At 50.8% G+C, this 12,251-nt stretch overlaps 1 protein-coding gene across 1 annotated transcript; it reads right to left on the minus strand.

Moving 5' to 3' along the window:
- Nucleotides 1-2,719: 2,719 nt before the first annotated feature.
- Nucleotides 2,720-9,137, minus strand: IL19 (interleukin 19). Its single transcript, XM_003999342.3, has 5 exons — nt 8,994-9,137; nt 8,770-8,835; nt 5,907-6,059; nt 4,887-4,961; nt 2,720-3,417 (listed from the first exon to the last, which is right to left on the minus strand). Exons 1-5 carry the CDS (start codon nt 9,135-9,137, stop codon nt 3,322-3,324), a joined length of 534 nt encoding a protein of 177 aa, XP_003999391.2. The 3' UTR covers nt 2,720-3,321.
- Between the last annotated feature and the right edge of the window lie 3,114 nt (nt 9,138-12,251).

Here is a 12,251-nt window from a genome sequence, read left to right on the forward strand (position 1 = left end):
AACTGACTCCTCGCTCTAGGCTAGAAACAGGAACACCAAACAGATGTGTCCTTAGAGGTCAAGGAAACCCAAGAGTGTCCTAAAGCCAAAAAGCAAAGCCATAAGTTTCTTCCAAGAAGGAGCTGCCTAGACATCTGAGATCGGCTTTGCTCCGTATATATGTATTAATTTACTCAAGGAATGTTTATGTCCTGAGTGCGGCTGTTCACGGCGTAGTTGTCCCTGAAGAGAGCAGTCTGGAGAGAGGAGATGGGCCCTAAGGGATCTCTGACTTGTCAAGACCTGGAAAACCACCCTGGGTCCCAGGGAACACAAATGGAAGTAGGGTGTGGTGGAGAAGAAGGAACAAGAGGAAGACTGCTTTCTGCCCCAAGGGTGGAGCTATGGTTCTTGGGAAGTGGAGCCTAGGCCAGGGCAGAGATAGAACAGCAACAGAGCGTGACCAATGGCTCTTTTGTTGTTTGTAGTCCTCACTGAATGCCAGGCACTGAATACTTCATAAAATGTTAACTCATTCCGTCCTCAGGCAACCCTTGAGGTAGATATGATTATTCTTTTCATTTTCCAAATAAGGAAACTGAGCCACGGAGTCTATTTAGTGCCTAGGAAAGTGACCAGACAGAGGTATCCAGACTAAGAGCATGCTGGGGCAAACGTACTTCCAGGTAAAAGCTAGATCCTGAACCCTCTCCGGGCACGGTGACTGGATCAAACCTTGTGCCTGCCTGGAGGAGGCTTCTTTTATGACACGCGAACCTACGGATGGTGGTTCCATGGCAGAGGTCTGAGGCTGGCTCTCAGAAACAGAACTGGACGTGTAGGCTCTCTCTAGAATGCTCTAGAGCTCGTAACAGCTGCTTAAAAATTTATCCTCCCCCAGCTCCTTGGCCAAACGCAATATGCTGGCCCCTGAACCTACCTCCCGGAATGAGTTTGTCTCTGCCACTGATCACGCATTCATTCCCGGTTGTCTGGGAGATAACATGTGATTTGTATGTACCAGTGATTGAGCTGGGCATGAATGAGGTGAGGTCTGGACCGATCAAGAGAGGGGTCCCACATTGGGGTAAATCTGTGACTGAAGAAAGAGGAGTAAGGGCGAGCCTGCAGGAGGGTATCTGAATAGCAGAGAGATTCAGGAAGACAGCTGGAGCCTGGCCGTCTGCACAGAAACTGCAAGTCATTTCTTGGGGGCTCGGCTGACAGCCTCCTGGAGATGCAGACCCAGAGGAAAACACAGCCTCTCCTCTTGTCTCACTTGCCAGTTTAAAAAAAAACATGTAAGAAGGAGGCTTTCCCGAAATGACAGTGTTTTCTTCACTTCCTCAGACTGATGTTCACAGTTCATGGCATTGACTCTTTTCAACCTTCTTCAATACCTGCCCCCTTACCCCACCCAAGACCCACAGGGGTGCCCTCACTCAGGTACAGAAGCATCCACTGCCCACAAAGTGCAAAGGCCCTAAAATGAGAACATGCCCAGTGTGTCTGAAGAATGCAGAGGAGGCCAGTGTGGCTGGGTGGGAGTGAACCCCAACCAGCACTAGGGACACAGAGGAAACGGAGCTGGGGAGGCAGGGTATACAGACAGTAGGGCTCTCTAGACCATCCTATGGCTCTGGCTTTCGAATGATCACACGCGGTAGATTGTTAAAGCGATCTGGGTCCACCTTCCAGACAACTAAGGACCAAAGAAATTTAGTGACCTGCCCTGGGCAGTTCATGGCAGAAGCCTCGACACCAGATCACTGCTCCTGGTTGGCACTGTTTACACCATGCTGTGTGGCCCCCGCCCTGCTGGGGCTCCTGGGGACCCTTCACCATACTTGGTGCTCTCAGCAACACTTGGAGATTGCTGTCGTGGTCCCCCTTTTACAGAAGAGGACACTGAGACTTAGAGACCTTAAGTAGCTTGTTCGGAGTCACACAGGATTGAAACCAGGTCCGTCCGACTGCAGAGATCCTGCTCTGTGCACTCTAGCATGTTCTGCGAGATCTCTTCCTCAGGAAGAAAGGATGCTTCAGCCGGCCAGTTCCACCATAGACGCTGACCCAGGGTAGTGCATATAAAGTGCTTCTTTCAGCACCTGACATATGGCAGGTGCTCAGTGACGGTTGTTACCGCCATTAGCCATGTGAGGAGTGTCCTTCTAGAAGATGGTGCCCGATACCCCCTGCTCTGGGCTGTACTTGCTGAAATACTTTTTCGCCGGGACAGTCATCCCTCTGTTGGAAACACCTTCTCTCTAGCACAACATATATACCCATGGAGGGTGAATTGAGGGTCAGAAAAGAGGTATCTAGGCTGGGAGCAGTAAGAAAGAAATGACAGAAAGAAATGGGAAGAGAGAGAGAGAGAGAGAGAGGAGAATGGAGCTCAGAAGAGGAGAGATACCAACCTGCTGGTGGTTGGAGCCCCACATCCATCTCCTTGATCATCGGTGGAGGGAGGACAGGTGCTGGATGGAGGCTTCAGAGACCCAGTGTGGAGCCCATCTCTTCACTGACTCACTTTGGGACTCAGTGATTCTTAGCCTTCTCTAGCCTCAGTTTCCCCACCTATGTGCATTCTTTAAGAGCCTTTTCACTTTTTTAAAAGTATTTATTTATTCATTTTGAGAGACAGGGAGAGAGAGAGAGAGAGAGAGAGAGAGAGCTAGCAAGGGAGGGGCAGAGAGAGAGGGAGACAGCGAATCTCAAGCAACACAGAGCCAGATGCGGGGCTCGAACTCGCGAACTGGGAGATGGTGACCTGAGCCATCACTGAACCCACCGAGCCACCCAGGCGCCCCATAAGGCTTCTTTCACTTCTAATCTTCACCACTACGATTCCTTGACTGGCCCTCGACGAATGAGAAGACACTTCCACTAACTGAGAGAGGACGGAGTTTATTCGGGAAAAACCGGTCAGTACAATATGCACTACAAGGTATCGTTCTGTTCCCATCACAGTCATGGGAAAAACAACTGCACAATAAATTAGGGGGAAGCCGGCCCGTCCCCTCCATGGTGGCCCTCGGGACGTTTCGGCAGACCTATTTATCATAAATATGACAGCAGACTACTTGGTTACTTTCAGGTGGGATCAGCAGTCCGGGCCCATCTGGTGGGCCTTGCCAGTGCAAGCAGATCATTGAAACCTAGATTTTTCCCTGCAATACCCCAGCCCCAGGGGAGAGAATTCGAAAGCTCAAGGGAGGTCTTTTCAAAATCACCCTCATCTGCATAAAAACGGGGTCTTCCCCCTTCTCCCTCCCCTCAGAAAGCCTGGCAGTGGGGGGGCGCGCTCCTCCTTGGGCCTTCAGGTTCCCAGGTGGGTCCTCAGGCAGCAGAATTTTCTTGATGATTCTTGTCAAGCCAGGCCAGAAAGACGTCCAGTTCTCCCAGAGACTTAATGGCCGCTGATCGGACCTCCAGCTGCAACCAGGCAAATCATCGTCAGAACTTGCCTTTCTAGGCTTTGTAGTCGGCAACGCTTTCCCCATGTTCCAGGCCCCGTGAGGCTTTCCTTTCACTCACCAATTATACTGGCAGAGCGTTCACACCCCAAATTATTTTTCTAGCAGCCAACCCAAATTGTTTCCCCCAAACAAGCGGTTACATCATGTCAGCAACTTATAAATAAAATGAAAAACTCTTCATTCTTTGCCTTCTGTTTTTCTTTTTCCTGTGGGTTTTTTTTTCATAGAAACACACACACACACACACACACACACACACACAGGCCTTACTGGCCAGTTCTTTTGCTTGTTTTCCTTTTCCCATCAGCTTGCTTTACTTCTCCCTGAGGAAGTCTCAACCCCAGCGGTGCTCTCCCGTGGGTAGGGTAACACGTTGTCCCCATCTGACCTATGAAGGCACCAAAGCCCCTAAGGACAAGTGTCCTCCCCAACGTCACACAGTCGGTAGCAGAACTGGAACTAGAACTCGGGTCTCCTGACCTATTCCGCCCCTTTCCAGCAGACGGCAAGGAGATGCTAAGATCCAAAAGTATATCCTGTGGAGCCAGGGAGCACGGGATCGAGTCCTACCCACCACTTGGCTGCAGTGGTTACATTCGTCAAATTACTTCACCTGTTTGTGCCTCAGCTCCCTCATTTGTCAAATGTAGATAATGGCTCACAGCACAGTTATGAGCAGCCCATGGGTTAGTACCTGTGCTGTATCGGAACAACAGCTGGCTCGTGGTAAGGACAATACAAAGTCTTAGCCATTGTTACAATATTATTCTATGGAGCCTCTCCACCAGGAGGCTGTGAACGGCCTCTCGCCTTCTTGCTCTGACTCAAAGCATTGGCATCATTTGGCAGGGTGGTCGAAATGCAGAATTTCAAGCCTCGTTCCAGACTTCCTAAGCCAGAACCTGTATTTGATTTTGACCAAGTCTCCGGAGGATGCCTGTAAGGAGCACAGGCTGTCCCCTCTATCTCTGTATGAGATGTGCATTCTACGTCTGCGCGTATGGGAGAAGCACTGTTCTTTGTCACCCCCAGAGTGCTGGCGGCAGTCACCTCCCACAGTGCCACCTGGCAGGTAACATGTTCCGTGCACCGCAGCTTCCGGTTCGCTGGGGGTCTTTGATCCCTCTGTGGATCACACCCATCGGAGGTAGTGTGTGCTTTCCCTCAAAACTGAACGCAGGTTAGTTCTGATATGTGAGGTCAGAAGAAGATTGTGGAGGCGTGATGGAGAAGGGGGGCCCAGCAAATCAGCAAAGGGGGTAAGACCAACACACTCTGCTGACACACAGGATGGGGAAGACCAGCAATAAACTCTTGTTGAGTCCATGAGCGACGGGGGGAATGGAGGCCGAAGGGTTGGCCCCCTCCCTGTCAGGGTGTCACGTTCCACCTCCGCCTTCCGCGTCCTCCCCCTCCCATCCTTACCTGATCGTAGTTGTCGTGGACGATTCTGGTGGCGTTGGTGGCTTCCTCCCTGCAGTGACACTGCCTCTGCTTCTGCTGTGATCGAGAGAAGGAAGGACCCATCAGAGGACCTTGCCACCCAGCCTGCTCTTTCCACCTGCTGGGTGACATTCCTCCTTCTCCCCAAGATGGGTCCGGTAGGTAAACTCAGGTGGGAGCAGCAAGGGGGAGTAGAGTCTGTTTATAGAGTCACCCTGCGTTTGCCAGGGCTTTTGCTCTTTTTCTGGGTTTACAGCTCACCCGACGGGAAGGGCCAGGGAAGTAGGCGCCAAATCTGTCTGGTCACCACTCTGTGAACGCAACACCCCACAGGGGAGGCCCTAAATATTTATTGGATTAGCTAAGGAAGTAATTGATGAAACGAATCTTAATGCAAGTACGGCAGGGGTCATGACTTCTTCTCACAATTTTAGAATCCGAGGCACAGAAAGGAGAGGTGATTTGCCACAGAGTCACCGCAGGTGATTGTTGGCAGGGACAGCCCCGGAACCCAGGATTTCTCCTGGTCTAAGTTTTCGTTGGTTCGTTTGGGTTTAGTTTTATTTCTGGTGTTTGTTTTTAACAGATCACAATGAATTTACAGGTAACCCTTGGGGATGGACTATAGGAGGGAACAATGTAGAGGTTAATTGGTATGAAACCCCCAAAGGGTCCCAAACAAAGAAACTACAGAGATAGGGAGATGCTTATGATAAGCCTGGACTCGAGGGCCTGCCTCTCTCACAAGCCAGCCCTGAGACTACTTGAGGAGTACTTTGATATAAGTGGTCACCCCAGGAGGATTATCTGTGAGGAAACAGGGTCTGATGGGGTATCAGCGGGGAGGAAGTCCTGAGGAAGAGATTCTGGACAGTTCTCCCCATGGATGACAGGGCAGGGGATTTCCTTTGGTCCAAGAGCCATGTCAGAGAGCCAACTGGGCCCAGCATGTCCTGGGGCAGACGGGGGACAGATGTTCCGGGTCCTGATGTGGCAACTCACACATGGCTGCAAAGCCTTCTGCATGTAGAGGAAAAAGTTGGCAATGCTGCTGAGTTTTCTCAAGATTTGGGGGTTCAGCTCCTGATGGTCCTTGAATACCTTGTCCATGTAAAATGCCAGGAGGTTCTTGGTCACACAGCATACATCTAAGGGCTGCAGACACAAATTAGAGAAAGTTCCAGAAGCCCTCTTCTCTTACTGTCTTAGGGCCACAGCAACTTTTTGAGTAGGGGCGTCAAGGAATGGAACAGCTAAAAGTCAAGTTTCTCAAATTCCTATTGGTCTCAGAGCGTCCCACTGCTCTTACCACATCAAAGCTACTTGTGACAAGGGCACTGAGGAGAGATTGCGGTTCACCTCCTCTTTCTGATGGCCAGGAAGTACGGTAACAAGTGATGGAACCCAGCCACAGAATTAGGCACCTGCCTTTTGAGAGGATCCATGCCTGAGCAGCTTTCTGGAAAAGTACTTCCTTATGTTCTGCTTCAGTTTGCTCCTCTGTTCCATCTCCCATCCATCAACATGTATATAAATACACACACACACACACACACACACACACACACATATACATACATAACTATCAATAGCTATTGCACACCGGGTGTGCACTGGGCACGCATTCCTACCATTGTAATGACATTGCATTTATCCTGTTCTGCTTCCCCCACCACCCCAATCTGTCCTTTAAAAAAATTTTTTTAATGTTTATTCATTTTTGAGAGAGGGAGAGACAGAGCATGAGCCGGGGAGGGGCAGAGAATGAGGGAGACACAGAATCCCAAGCAGGCTCCGGGCTCGGAGCTGTCAGCACAGAGCCGGACACGGGGCTTGAACTCACAAACCATGAGATCATGACCTACAAACCATGAGATCATGACCTGAGCCGAAGTCGGATGCTCAACTGACTGAGCCACCCAGATGCCCCCTACCCCACCACAGGTCTGTTCTTTTTAAACTGCAGGGATCATTTGAATGGAGCTTAGATTTGCAAGGATGGAAACTGACAGCTGCAGAAATGCACATCTGGGCAGGTGTGCAGCTGGCAGAGTGCATATCTCTCTAAGTGGGGGGGGGGGGTGACGGTGTTGAATTCCTAGGACACAGCTCAGAGCAGCTGGCCAGGCTGAGTTTTCTTCTAGCAATTTATACCCTGCCCTGCGAGTCAGTGAGCTGCTCTGCAGGAGATTTGTAGCTCAGTCTGAGAAGGGAGGAGTGTGCATTTGGAACAGTGCATCTATCTTCATTAGCATTAAAGCGACAAAGCTTCCTTGGCCCCGCAAGCAGCTTTTCCTAGACGACAAGCTCTACTTGCAACGCAAAACCCTTCTCCTCCTTCTCTCCTGCTGGTTCCCTCAACCAAAGGGGCAAAACGTTGCAACACCTTTGTTTGACCAGGGAGAGAAGGAGAAAACATGATAAAGACCTGCCTCCCAATCGACCCCTTTCCTTATGCCAACATCAGCTATTTCTAGACCTTGAGAAGAGAAAGAATCTGGAGACAGAGAGAGCTTGGGGGTTCAACCACTGGCTCAACCACCGACTGGTCATTTTTTTTGCCCAAGTTATCTATCAATTTGCTCATTTGAAAATGTTCGTTTGGAATAGGTGGCCTTTTGGGTCCCTTCCAGCTGGGATATCCTGTGAATCTCTTATACGGTTGACTGGAATAGTATTTAGTAAGTGGCTACATCTGTTTACTACAAATAAGTCAGGCCCAATACTTCCTAGAAGAACCATTTCACTCAGAGAAGCCAAAAAAAAAAAAAAAAAAGTAACTCATTGCAGCTATCTCTCCTTCTCTGGGAGATAAATATCTGAAAAAAACTGGATCTTTCTAGAATGCTTACTAGGACTGGAGGAGCTCTTTTTTTTTAATGTTTATTTATTTATTCTGTTAGAGACAGCATGAGCAGGGGAGGGACAGAGAGAGAGAGGGAGAGAGAAAGGATCCCAAGCAGGTTCTGCACAATCAGCGCAGAACATGGGGCTCGATCCCACAAGACCATGACCTGAGCCAAAATCAAGAGCTGGACACTTAACCAACTGAGCCACCCAGGCGTCCCTGGAGGAGTTCATTTTTAAAGGCACTTCCCAGTGGCTCCTTCTGTAAAGCGAATTCTCACCTCATAAGTCAACTGTTTTGTTAACACACCCTCAAGACCTCTCATCTGGACCGATGGGCTGATCTCCTTACCGCCTTCCCTGCCTCACATTCTCCATTGTAAAGAACATCAGCAGACTGTCTTTCTAAAAGGTCTTGGGGTCATACAGTCTTCAGCTCAAAAACCCACAGTGACTCCCTATTGCCTGCATTATTACAAGGTCGACGCTCAGCCTGACTTTTAAGGTTCTTGGTAAAATGACTCTAGTGTATCTCATCCTCTTCCATTCACCTCATTCACCTGCGTGTCCCTCACGCCACAAACCTGGCTGCCTCACCGTCCCCTGACACACATTCACTGATCTCACACATATTCTCCCTGATCTCCAGACTCCTTTCTCCCTTATCCACTGACCCGCAGCCAACTCATCTTTTAAGTCATTGCTCATTTTCTCACCTTCCCCACGAAACCTCCCAGAATCACCTGAGCCACAGGCAGCCTGTCCCATCTGAGCGTGTGGTACCCCCAATCTCTCTCTAGGTAAGTAATCCTTCTTTGATCCCTCCTACGAGGCTTCCACGTCCCTGAGACACAAGGGTGCCCTAGCGCATCAGCTGGCAAGTGAGCAACCGGGAATATTTAGAGTATTAAATACTGGAGATTAGACAAGAGAAAACAGGGTGGAGATTTCTTTCTCAGCCTGGAGCTACGTCTCCATAAAAATAACAATACAGAGAAAAGCAGATTGGGGCCAATACCTTAATTCTGTGCAGGGTCTCCGATGTGGACAGGATGGTGACATTTTGGAAGGTGTCCTTAGCTTGCTATGGAGAGAAACAGAAGAACAGACACAGCCATGAATATTCCATGTCCCCCCCCCCCCGAGGCACAAAAAATAACAAAAAAGAACTCATTCTTCAAATGAAGATGTAAACCGAGACACACCCCCTTGCCCACACCTTCACCCCGAGCCCATACTCACGATGGCTTTTTTGATTTCTTGGAAACTCTCCACTACGTGGCGCATGTCCATGGAAACCAGACATCTTCTCGGACCTCGGGCATGCACTGAGCACAGGAAGAGGACAGCAGCCACGCGCAAGAGGGAAACACGGTGCGCCTTCATATCCTGCAGGAAAGGATGGAAGTCAACTGCCGAGCTGAGAGTGGAAAGCAGTAGAGGCCCTTGACCGAGCTGTCCTTTGGACCTTGCAAGGCAACCCAGACGGCGACCAAGAAAACAAGACTCACTACCTCAGCCTGGTGGTGTTCACGGTCACGTGTCGCCTCCTCTGGTTTTCTTGAATCGGTTGAATGAGCCCCCACCTTCACCCCAGAAAGCACCCGACAGTGCTCCCTCAAGTCCCAGAGAGTAGATTCGTGTGGATATCACTCCATTATGACTCAACGTGCTCATTTTGTCAACAGTGTTGAAAAGCATTGTTTTTAATAAATTAAATAGGAAAAACAGGGTTGGTGATACGCCCTAGGGATTAGGCAACAGATCTGAGAAACCCTGAAAGCACATTTGGTTTTTTTATGTTTGCTCCCGAAGTAGGCGACACCCTTTTAGTATAAACCCTCGATGTGTATCCGCTTAAAATCATTCGTTTGAAGCCGTCTCTGAAGGTGTCACCTTCTTCTGGAGAACAACCCATTGGCCACCATGAAGCGAGAGAGGAGGCCAAGCTGGGGGCTCCCGCCCTGTCACCCACCGAGCCAGGGGCTGTGAGGGACATGTCTGCAGCTAAGCTAGTCCTCGGCAGGGCCAGGCTCGGACGTGCCGTCTTTCCTCATCCCATCACCCTCCCTGCCTTCCTCCTTCTCTCTGCCTCTGCCCTTAAACCCCTTTCACGGTGTCACCCAGACGCGTTGAGAAAAGTGCACACGATGTGATCGCCCAGCTGGTGGACTCTCTTTCCCTGACCTTCCTCGGCACCGGCCCAGGGCTTCGTCTTAAAGGGGAGCCTCAGGACGCGGCGTGTGACTAGACCCGCGCTGCGCTCCGTGGAGCTGCGTGTGGGCCGGCGTGAGCGTCGCGTGTGGCAGGGCGGGAGACAGGACGCCAGCCGGGGGGACTGCAGAGCCCTCGCACCCAACTCCTCGCCCTGGCTCCCACTGCCACAGCTATGAAGCACATGTGCGTGGGTGCGAGCCTCGGCGGCCCCCACGCCCCGCCGCCCCTCCCCAGTCTTCCTTGGGATGCCTGGGCTCCAGAAGGCCGAGAGACAGCAAGTCTTATTTAGAAAACCATGTGGCCTCCTGTCTTCTCAACTCCACGTTCGGTCATTCCCCGTGAGCGCACGGGTGTCGGATGAGGCCTCACCCAGGGGCAGGCATCGGCCTGAAGGCCTGGATTCCTCTTTTTCCAGCCTCTCTCTGGCAAAACAGGAAAAGAGACCCCCCCCCCCCCCCCACCGCCACTGGCCGGCAAGACTGTAGAGTCCCCCGCAGCTCTAGCTCCTCTCAAGGCAACTAGGATGCTTCTGGAAAGCCAAGTGGCTAGGAGGAGAGCCCAGTTTTTCTCCTGACAAGGCACCTCTCAGAAGCAGGGGAACGTTGTCCGATCACCCCATGCCTGAACCCCGTTGTGCAGAGGAGAAAGATGCCTCCCTTAGCTTGCCTAGGCCATCCGAGACATCTTGGCAGACTCACATCCCAGGAGTATCTGATGTTTCTCGTACGTGCCCCATGTGCTGGGCACTGTGCCAAGCATTTTCCATAATTATCTAATGCTCACAACCACCCTGTGAGGCGGGTTGTCTCCGCCTGCATTCTGTCCAAGAAGAAACTGAGACAGAGGACTGAAGAAAGCTGCCCAAGGTAGGCATCCAGCGACCAGTGGTGGCGTCAGGACTGGAGGACAAGCCAGCTGTCCTCACCACCAGACCATCCCACTTACAGCACCATCCTGTCGGGGCCTCGGCCGGACATCCCGGCCGATCTGCTCACACCAGACAGACAGGAGCACCTTTCCGATGGGCTCCCACTGAACCTCTTTACATTTAAAGAGCTATTTAATACTGCAAAGTCTTAAAAAAAAAACACCAAGTGCCCAGCACAGGCTCCTAGAACAAAAGGTAAATATTAGTTTCCTGCCCCTTCCTTCCCTTCCTTCCTGCCCTCCTTCTTCCCCATTCTCCACCTTTTCTTATTGAGAACAAGGTACCAGAAGGTTTATCCTCTGCACGGAGTAGCCTTCCCCATCCCCCAAAATACCAGGGCCTAGGACGTCACAGGCCAGACACAATGACAACGGGTCACCTCTCTGCAGCAGTGAGGGACGAGGGCTAGGGCGGTTTGGCTAAAAGCCTCCGGTGAGGGCCCAGGGGAACCTCACCTCTCAGTGGGTGCTCCCAGGCTGCTCTTGTGTCTTCTGTCTCGGTGCTCTTTGCCAGTTGGAAAGGGCCGGTCACTTTTATGCAGGTGGATACGAGGAAATGCTGTCAAGGTTTACTGGGTGGGTCCCCCCCTTGGGAAATTGTTTTTTTTTTTTCTCCCTTGTTTCCTTAGCATCTCATTTCCTTAATTGTTCTCTTTTCTTGCTTCCTTGAGATATAGCTGATTAATCGTTATTAAGAAATGCCTCTTTCTTCTGGGTCTTGACAGGCGGCTTCTAGGAAGAATAAACTCCCGATTTCCATGCAAATGAGAATTTCTTGCAATTCTGCGTCCAGGCAGAAAAATCCAAGTTAGGTCACTTTCCTGACTGCTGTGGCATACCACCAACTGTACCCTGCAGGCAAACTCAGGAAAGTTCTCTCCTGATGGCCACACCCTGACAGCAGCCAGTCTCAGGAGACTCTACAGGTGCCCCTGGTCCTGGCTCACTCCATCTGCCAGATGCCTCGTACAGCTGTTGAGCACCTCCTTGTGCTAGACGCTAGCTAAGTGCTCTGCCTGCGTTATCTTGTTTAACTTTATGAGAAACATTTTCTTCCCCTCGGAAATGCAACCGTGTATTTGGACATTACCTCTTCCCTCTTTGTCATTTCCCTTGGAGAGCTGCTTCGTTTTGATTCGTGCAGGGGGAGAAGATGAAGCTAGGACGTAGAGGGGCTGAGCAGCCAGGGGCAGGGTCAAGAACAGAGCCTACAGTCCTTGCCCTTGGAAGAGAAGAGCCTCCATCCAAGTCACTTTATTTGTACACACTCTACACCATGACTTCTCCAAGGACCAGGGTTTGAAGTGATGGTGAGGGAAAGAAGAGATGTAAAAAGTTCCCTCCCCAAACATGAAA

The sequence above is a fragment of the Felis catus genome, chromosome F1, assembly GCF_018350175.1.
Source record: "Felis catus isolate Fca126 chromosome F1, F.catus_Fca126_mat1.0, whole genome shotgun sequence".
Classification (NCBI taxonomy): Eukaryota; Metazoa; Chordata; class Mammalia; order Carnivora; family Felidae; genus Felis; species Felis catus.

What these genes read in the sequence shown, in the direction of transcription:
- IL19 (XM_003999342.3), bottom strand. Translation starts at nt 9,137, where the DNA reads ATGAAGGCGCACCGTGTTTCCCTCTTGCGCGTGGCTGCTGTCCTCTTC. An exon ending in AAGAAATCAAAAAAGCCATC is followed by an intron (nt 8,836 to 8,993) that starts GTGAGTATGGGC and finishes TTCTCTCCATAG; the next exon opens with CAAGCTAAGGACACCTTCCA. An exon ending in AGAAGGCTTTGCAGCCATGT is followed by an intron (nt 4,962 to 5,906) that starts GTGAGTTGCCAC and finishes TCTCGATCACAG; the next exon opens with CAGAAGCAGAGGCAGTGTCA.